Source organism: Echiichthys vipera, assembly GCF_963691815.1.
Source record: "Echiichthys vipera genome assembly, chromosome: 19".
In the NCBI taxonomy this organism is placed as follows: domain Eukaryota; kingdom Metazoa; phylum Chordata; class Actinopteri; order Perciformes; family Trachinidae; genus Echiichthys; species Echiichthys vipera.
In genome coordinates this window covers 27,257,301-27,266,802 of record NC_139844.1, presented here as the reverse complement: position 1 = coordinate 27,266,802, position 9,502 = coordinate 27,257,301, and the positions used below count along the sequence as shown (strand labels likewise).

The 9,502-nt window shown below is 42.4% G+C and overlaps 1 protein-coding gene across 1 annotated transcript in view; it reads left to right on the top strand.

The window, feature by feature from the left end:
* Positions 1 to 9,502, top strand: part of nrxn3b (neurexin 3b) — a gene marked incomplete at both ends in the record, with an annotated part of 330,192 nt that overhangs the window by 120,832 nt on the left and 199,858 nt on the right. The window contains 8 exons of the mRNA XM_083933978.1: positions 1,642 to 1,845; positions 3,764 to 3,790; positions 5,424 to 5,543; positions 6,036 to 6,148; positions 6,461 to 6,729; positions 7,075 to 7,265; positions 8,125 to 8,298; positions 9,146 to 9,172. Coding sequence (XP_083790104.1) covers positions 1,642 to 1,845; positions 3,764 to 3,790; positions 5,424 to 5,543; positions 6,036 to 6,148; positions 6,461 to 6,729; positions 7,075 to 7,265; positions 8,125 to 8,298; positions 9,146 to 9,172 — 1,125 coding nt within the window. The remainder of the gene's footprint in view (positions 1 to 1,641; positions 1,846 to 3,763; positions 3,791 to 5,423; positions 5,544 to 6,035; positions 6,149 to 6,460; positions 6,730 to 7,074; positions 7,266 to 8,124; positions 8,299 to 9,145; positions 9,173 to 9,502) is intronic.

Sequence of the window (9,502 nt, the reverse complement as noted above, 5' to 3'; positions counted from 1 at the left end):
ATGCACTTGCACCATGCGCTTAAGCTCCTGCGCCATAGATCGTCTAAATAGGACCTTAAATTGATAATTCCCAATGTCAAATAGTTAGAATAATAATAAAAAAGTTTTACCCTGGGCAAAAAAACAGTTAGTTTTTAGTGCGAGCCTGGGATCTGACCTGGCTCACAAATCAATACATGCATCTGTCAGTGAGGGGATCCATCTGTGGACTGGCTTGTGTGCATGCACAGGTTGAAGTGCAAAAGGCTTTTTTTTATGTGAGAGTGAAGGAGGCACGAAGAGGGAGAGGGCCTGTGCAATTTCAAATTGAGCAGACCAATGGTGAGCCAAGGTTTCATTGTCCTCCTGGCTACTGTACCCACACAGTCGACAGCTTGTTCATAGAATGGATTTTTATAACAGCAACAAAAGCAGCACAGACGAATGTGTGGTTTTTACAGCGGTGCACTGCTCGGTGAGACGAACGCTTCAGTGATCTTACACGGCTTATATATGAATTTTGCAACGTTTCACATGCATTTTGACATTTAAGTGAAGCAAAATCGAATGTGACTCCCTTATAATGCACTACTGCGTGAAAAAGCATTTTTCGACACAAATCAAAATTACACTTTATCCCCTAAACCACATGTTAAAAAGGGGGGGGGGGGGGGGGGGACACATCATGCACATTGCATCGTTTACATGTACAACCCTCTCCCTCCCTTGCGAGATGCTCCAAAACCTCACACCTATACAGCCTCAGCATTTCCTCAGACGCAGCCAAACGCTGGTGCATTTCTGAGGCCACAGGGCTATTTTTTTTTCCTACCGAAGCTGAGGTGTCAAAACAGGTATGTCATGGTTGGATACCCTTTTTAATCTGTCTCTCTCTCCCCGAGAGGCTTCCACTCTGCTGAAAGTCTCCCTGTTTCTTCGCTGCGCTCGCTCTGGATTTCTCCTCCTTCTCAAACTCATAAAAAGGAAACAGAGGAGTCCGGCCCAAATGCCATCAAAGCACCATGGTTTATTTGTTCTTATTGTCTCTATTTAACTAAAAGACAGGTTGTGTTGTTAAGGTTGTGAGCGTGTGTAAGGATAATGTTTCTGTATTGACGTAGGGTTGTACATTGTTCCACTTCTAGTTTACCGTTTGCTTTTTATTATTATTAACCCACATGTATAAAGGGGTATTGTCAGGAAGTAGCGTGATTGAATTTTCCGCACACTGAGCAGAGTGTGTGTGTGCCTCTGCACGAGCTCCCAGACACTCGCCTGTCACTCTGTGGATGATGAATACAGCTGCAACCCTGCATGTGGGACATGTATGTGTGTTTCCCATTGATAATGTATAAGGGACATGCATGCATCCTACTCGGGTTCACTTTTCTTCCCCGAGCAAACGTGTGTGTATTTGCTTTCATAACGCACACTCTTTAATCATATCTTTGGGCTCATAAACAAAGCTGTCAGAAGGGGGTGAAGCGTATGCAATATACTGCCACGCTGTGTCCTGTTATGATGGTATCTGTGTGTGTTTTTTGCACATACGCACAAATGGACACAGCCTCCCCTTTCCCTCATTACAGTTGTTGGTACCCGGTACTTTGAAGCTTACTGTTCGTGAAATAATGGGATATTCTCTTCCCTTCCTTTTTTCAGAGTCATCCATCTTGTCTTTTGACGGCAGCATGTACATGAAAGTCGTGATACCAAACGTCATGCACACAGAGGCCGAGGACGTCTCCCTTCGCTTCATGTCCCAGCGGGCGTTCGGCCTGCTGATGGCCGCCACGTCCCGCGAGTCGGCAGACACCCTGAGGCTCGAGCTGGACAGCGGGAGAGTCAAACTGACGGTCAACCTAGGTATCGTATAAATCGCCCCTGCTGGCTCACCTCCAGCTCAAGAGGAGGCCTTACTGTCGTTGTGTTTTCTTTTCTTTTATTTTGTCTTTCTTTCGTTCTGGTCCAGACATGATTTAAGACCTAACACACACTAAACCGGTTCTTGTAGTTTGTCTTTGTAGTTGCATGTAATGTTTCTGACTTGCCTGGTCTTTACGTTTTTATGCCTTGATGCTCAGACGTCTTTGTAGATTTTTACATCCATCACTCTAACACATAACAAAGTTATCCATGCTCTGCAGCACATCTGTTGAACATATCATAGATCATTTGATCTCATTATTGTGCACAAATACATTTTTCCAAAGGCACAGCATTTCACTTTTTGAACTACTTAAATAGATGGCACTCTTCTCACACATGCATTAATTCAGATTTTAGAAAACATTCTGCCATCTATTCAGAACTGCAGGTAAGCGTTCTTATCATGTGGGTCTGTTCCTGTGGTCTCTTTTTTTTTTCTTCTCATGATAGACGGTTCATGTTTCTCTTTTTACATTAGTAACCCTTGGTCTAGCTGGCATCTCCCATGCCTTGTTCAAAGATGGCACTCACCCCTTCAAAGGCCCCGAGCCTGCGGCCCGTCTGGCAAACAGCCCGATGCCACAGCACTCAGCACGCCCGCAGATGGTGGCACGAGTGGTACATTTAAGTAGAGTGCAAGCCTTTATACCAGCCAGCCTAGAAAAGATACGCTATAGAGCATATGCGTGCATACAGTACAAAATATCCTAATGTTACTCACTTAATACGGAAGGGTATGCACTCGAGTACCACAGCTGCCAAAAACATGCAACGCCTGTCGTCCATATTTCATGTTTTTAATGTGCAGTGTGGTCTTTTTTCCTAGGATTCAAAAGAGAGTTTACTTTTCAAATCTAATTAAACAAAATCCATTTACTGCACAGAACTATTTTCAGTAACTTACACGCATCTGAGAGTATGTCTTTAGGCCTCTGAACGGTGTTGGTGCTGCGTGGCTCGAGGCTGTTTGTTCCCACTTTTCTGTTGCGGTTGACGGCACATGACTTTGGCTGTAGTCGCTGGGTTGCAAAATTGATGTGGCCATTGAATTGCAAGCAACCATTTTGAAATTTAAAGGTCCCATATCGTAAAAATTTAGATTTTCATGTCTTTTTAGTTTTAAAGCAGGTGGAGGTGCTAGATAAACACTGTGAAAGTATCAAAATGCTAAATCCGCAGAGAGATGCACACAGCCAGTATTCAGAAACTTTGTCTTTAAACGAGCCGTCAGGACTTCTGTACGGTTGTGATGTCACAACTTTACCGTATATAGGTAGAAAGTGCTGCAACAGTTCCGTTACATTCATTCCCCGACAATCAGAGCAGACTTTGCTTTATATTTAGAGGTGAGCTTAAAGATGAGTGCTTCAGTTAGAGGATGAATACAGGTATATTAAAAAATAATGTGGTTTTTTTTATATTAAAGCATGTAAACAAGTTCTAGTAGAAACCCAAAAGACTGACCTGACCTGAAAATGTACCTGGAAATTAGCTTAAAATGGGGCCTTTAATAATTCAACATGTAGCCAAACTATATGACGCTATTAGCATTTAACATTTTATGATGTGAAAGATTCAAATTCAACCGAACCCAGTTTAATCAGTGCAGTAATATTGACCAGTGTTGGTACAATATTGTTGTCTACAGCATTAAAAGTATTGAAAAGAATTGGATTGAAATCAAATTGGATTATCAGTTTAGCCTTAATGACCATCAGTAGCCAACCAGGCTAAAATGGCCGCCAGGGTCATGTGACCGTCCCCGGAAGGTGGCTTTTCTTGCTCTTGGATGTCTGCAGCTGTAACCTTGAAGGATGCGATTTCATCTGTCACTTATTCTCCCCTCCCCATCTAGACTGTGTCAGGATAAACTGTAACACCAGTAAGTCAACACTCTTCTTCTGCAGCCTTCTTCATACAATCAATGTTTGATTATAGCCTGTGTGCCAGATGTAAGGGCAGAGCTGTGTGAATGCAGGGGCCTGATAAGAGGATTTCTCAGATAAGAGGGGGGAAAAAGTAATAGCCAAAGATTAAAGTTATGCAAATCTGACTTAATGTACTCTATATATTTTAAATGGCCCACTTTTCAAATTGATTCAGGCAACTAGTTTTTAATCTTTCCCTGTATGCCCATAGCTACTCGCTGCACATTTACACATTTAGACTCTATGGGCTGTATTGTTTGCCCAATTATACTGCAATATATTGCTGTCTCACTTGCTTTGTTTTCTTATTTTAACACATACTGCAGTGTATAGGCTTATAAGGTTATATATATATATAGATGGTGTGAGCAGACATGCTGTTACTTATTAAAGGAGCTCTTATTTTTCAATAATTATTAAAAATTCTCACAGCTTTGTAGAGATATATATAATTAAAGAGGAAGCAAAGGAGAACAAAGACTTGAAAGGGGTTCAAGTAAGTGTGTTAGTGACTACATATCTTAGACCATGTTGATTGATTATTGTCCAGTACACATGCAAACACGTGCCGCGGACTCAAACTCTAATCTAGGAGTTGTCTTTGTATTAATTGACGATTCAACTGCTCTGGTTTCGCACGGCGTCACTGTAAATGAATAGATTTGAAATCAATCGTTTGAACACCATCTTTCAGTAAATGCCACAGTTAATCAAGCTGAGTTTGACTTTTTAAGTCAGTCAGACACAATATAATAATAATACTTCTGATCACAGCAGTAAACAGTCGCCTAGATATGAGCTACACTGTGCCAACAGCAAGTTGAATTTCACAAAATAAATTCAATTTTTTTGAGTGTTTGATCGAAAGTCACGAGGACGAGTCTTTCCTAATCATGAGACTTTTCTAAAAATAGACCACTTATACGCGCAGTGCACTCGTATTTGTCTACAGGGCCGGGTTAATGACGGACAGAAGAGTTTAGTCACCAATTTAAATTCTTAAATCTTCTCTACAAATCTCTTGAAGTGACGACTGATGAACACTTCTTATTAGGATGTAATCTCTGTGTATGATATTATTCATTATTCACTGAGGATCCTGAGCTCAGTGTGGCGAGGTTGCCCTCTAGTGGTCGGTTTGAGGAACTTACACAATCTCTACAGGCCTATGTTAATGACAGCCACACTGAAAATGCTTTTTAAATAACTACTAACAAATAGACTGAAAGCAAGGGAGCGAGTGGCAGTTATATTACATAAGTACCAGTTGATGAGTCCTTGTATGAGTAACAGCAAATGTCTTCTTTTATTTTACTGCCAGTTGTGATTTGTTGTTTTTCTCCGTTGTCAAATCAAAACCAAATTTTAGTTTGGAGAGAAAGGGGACTATCTCCAAATGATAAAGATTTGATTTTAATTAGGATACATAGTGTTTTAAGACAAAATCTGTTTCTATTCAAAATTCGGAGAAGTCCTTCCCCGGTTGATTTTCCCAGCCTGTTGCGTTGCGTAGTGAAAGCAGAGATGTGGTTTGTGCTTGTGCTTGTGCTTCCCCCACCCCCTTGACTAACTAACCCTCCTCTTCAGGCAAGGGCCCTGAGGTCCTCTATGCCGGACAAAAGCTCAACGACAACGAGTGGCACTCCGTACGAGTGGTCCGCCGCGGTAAACACTTCAAACTCACTGTGGATGACGACATGGCTGAAGGTATTGCTCCTGTCAACCGTTTCCTTACGATTTTACAATATCCGTGATGTGCATGAACCTTTTATTTCTTTCTCTCTCTTTTTTTGGGGCGTAGGGGGCGAAGACTGTGTCACTGACGCCGTGTTAGGGGTCAGCCAAGTTACATTTCATAAGTGACATTACAAATAATGTCTTCTTTTATTCTGAATAAAACAACGTTACCATAAACTCCATCTGGAATTACTTGTGTACTGTGTCTGATGGTTAATTAGATAATAATACTGACCTGTTGTACCCATTTATACCTAAATGCATTGGTCTGTGATTTCCGCATTTGTTTGAATTTGTTTGCTTTATGTTTATAGTTTTTGCTTTTACTTGACTGCATGCATTGGCGGGGTTATTACATCAGCATGATACAAACTAAAAAAGCTTAGTCTGCAGTATCCTTCCTTCTCCTTCACCCCTTCATCCCTCGGCTTCTTCTCCTTTCTCGTCCCTCCTCCACATCAGGTCAGATGGCGGGTGACCACACTCGTCTGGAGTTCAACAACGTGGAGACGGGCATCCTGACAGAGAGGCGGTTTGTGTCGTCTGCTCCCTCCTCCTTTATCGGGCATCTTCAGGTATAAAGCAACAGATGCATCATTTCAACAAATGGTAGTCATATATGAACTCTTGTCCTTTTAAGATGGTTTTAAGTCCTTGTTTATGGGGGGGGGGGGTTAAGGAGACTAAAACAGAGCATTTCAGACAGAGGGTGAACACAGGCATGTTCAGACAGACAGTGTAAAGAAAATAATGTGTTTTGGAACATTAAAGCATAAAAACATGTGCTAGTATGAACCTAAAAATTTGCCTAATATGTCCCCTTTAAAGTGTGCTTCACGATGTATTCACTCTACACCAACACGATATCTCAACAACCCTCCCCACAGAGCCTGAAGTTCAATGGTATGCAGTACATCGACATGTGCAAGAACGGGGACATCGACTTTTGCGAGCTGAACGCCCGCTTTGGCATGCGCTTCATCATCGCCGACCCTGTGACCTTCAAGACCAAGGGCAGCTACCTGGGCTTGGCCACCCTGCAGGCCTATACCACGATGCACCTCTTCTTTCAGTTCAAAACCACCTCGCCTGACGGCTTCATCATCTTCAACAGCGGAGACGGGAACGACTTCATTGCTGTAGAGCTGGTCAAAGGGTGAGTGGGACAGTCCATGGCTGTAGTCCAGAGATGACTATTACAGTACCAGTGCAGCAGCCAGCTTCTTGAGGCATTATGAATTTAACAGTGCTGACCTAACTATCGATCGGAGAACCCCTGTTGCTCCTTTTTTAAGCTTGTAAAAACACAGAACACCGTTGTGTTGCCGTGGAGATTGTTTTTCTTTATCAGTTTACCTCCCGTTAGTGTCAGAGCACGGTGAGAGTTCTTACATTGAGCTGAACCAGTCTGCGGAAGATAAAAAGATATCTAATGCAATCGCACACACATGTACACTAACAAACCCTGATGTATTAATCTGCCGTGCTTCTCCTCTGCCAGGTTCATACACTATGTGTTTGACCTGGGGAACGGGCCAAGTCTGTTGAAGGGGAACAGTGACAACCCACTGAATGACAACCAGTGGCATAACGTGGTCATCACGAGAGACGCTTCCAACACACACACCCTCAAGGTGGACACAAAGTCCGTCACACAGAATGTCAACGGAGCCAAGAACCTCGACCTCAAAGGTACCACCTTTCCGTTTCAGATAAATAACATAAACATAGCGCATGCTTAAAGCGAGAGCCTCTCGGAGAGTACAGCGCTGGTTGGCACTCTACAATATGCTGCGAGAACACGATACAATATTTACCAATAAGTCAGTCAGCGAGCTTTTCCTCTCTTTTAGCTCCCTGCCCATTTTTCCTGGTAGATGCTAGAACGTAGTCCCCCAAACAAAAGTTCAACACCCAGCAATAATCTAGATGCAAACCTGCATTTCTGTAGGTTGAAAAGTTTCACCTTGAGTGAAACATGAATGTGACGCTTCTGAGAAAGCCAATCGGTGTTGAGAGTCCCCTGATGGCACAGAGAAGTGTCCAACATGTTAATTAGTGATCTTCAGAGGTGGTGGTAGGAATATTTTGTTTACCTTTGGACAGAGCCAGGCTAGCTTTCCCCTCTGGTTTCACTGTATTTGTGCTAACGTAAGCTAAGATAAACAGCTACTGGCTTAGCGTACAGAAATGATGAGTGCTATCGATTTTCTCCTCTAACTCTCAAGCATTCATTATTTCTGTAAAGTTATAATACTAACGGTTAATCTGTTGAATGGAAATGGAAATATATTTGTTCAAGAGGAGGTGACTTGTTTATGACTTGACTTGGGACTCAGCCGTTAGGACTCACATAAATAAATGTGTACACAATAAAAGCGTCAGTAATCTGAAAGACTCCATTCTGTCCCATTGAAATGTTCGGTTATTCACAACACAAGAAAGGTTATAATTGAACTGAGGTTTTACTTGACAATGAGGACATTTTGGATTAAGTTCTTACAATAAAGACCCTAATTTATGTACTTACTAACATACTGTCTCCCTAAAGGTGACCTGTTTGTCGGAGGTCTGGGACCCAACATGTACCAAAACCTCCCCAAGCTGGTGGTCTCTCGAGAGGGCTTCCAGGGCTGTTTGGCCTCAGTTGATCTCAACGGCCGCCTGCCAGATCTCATCAACGACGCCCTTTTCCGCAGCGGGCAGATTGAGCGTGGCTGTGAAGGTACAGATGGCCTGTGGCGTATAAGAATCATGACCTGCCGTGTGAGATTTATTAGTCTAATTAGAGGGCTCTTCAGTAGACCTTAAAGCCACGCGCTGGCATTGTTAATCCTGCCTCTTTTTATTTTCCTTCTCCGGGCATTTGTCCCATCACAGGGAAATACTTTAAATGTGTCTTTCAGTGTGTTTTCAGAGTCGTTCTCTAATAATGGCTTGTTCATTTTTATAGTGCGTCAATTTATTTTAAGATAACTGGGAGAACTAAAAACTGAATCACAAATTAGGAACAACGTGTAGTTTCTTAAAACTGTACTTGTGCCTTTTGTGCCTCATATGGTGAAATCCTGATACTTGCACTCAAACACTTACTCGCTTTTCCCTCTCCAGCACCTTAAAATCCCCGTCTTAAAGCAAACTAGCTTTTTACTATTACATACACTGCTGCTGATTTGGTTTGATTTGTACAGCGACACAATCATTAATTTTATGTCTTTTTATTGTTGTTATTTTAATGACAAGTCAATCAGCAGTGTGTCCAAATACATGATGTTCCTTGTGTGTGGTGCAGGCCTCTGCATATGACCTCTAGAGGGCAGCAGAAGATTAAGATAAGTTCAAAGTGCTGCACAATGGCCCTCATGAGCAGTTTCAGAGCCACACTTTAAAATCCTGTTTTATTAATGGGAGCTCAAGCCTCACTAACAGATCAGCCACGCTTCACCATGTTGCACTCTGCCACAGTGACGAACTTTGTTTTACCAACACTAACCATGCTGGTCCCTCACTAACCTTTACTCTTGTTTTCCGCTCTGCTCTGTTCTGTTTATTTTCTTTCTGCGCGAACAAAGTTGGTTTCACCAAAGCCGACCTGCAAGGTAGAGGGTTAAACTCAGCCTCTGTGAGGCCTGCTCGCCTGAAAGTCTGCTGTGTGCAATGCATCGTGGGTGTCACCATGGCAGTCGTGTTTCAGCGGTGCTGCAGAGGTGACTCACTCTCTGAAAAGACGAAGAGAAAGAGAAAGAGAGAGACGTAACAAATAGTTAAGCAACCAGGAATAATTAGCGTGTGGTTACTGCACTTTCATACTACAGCAGTGACTGTGGCCATACATATGTTAGATTCTATCACTGTAGTTATTACACAGCCTGGTTGAATACTCGATTCTGATTGGTCAATAACAGCAGTCTATGGTTACTTCTAACTTG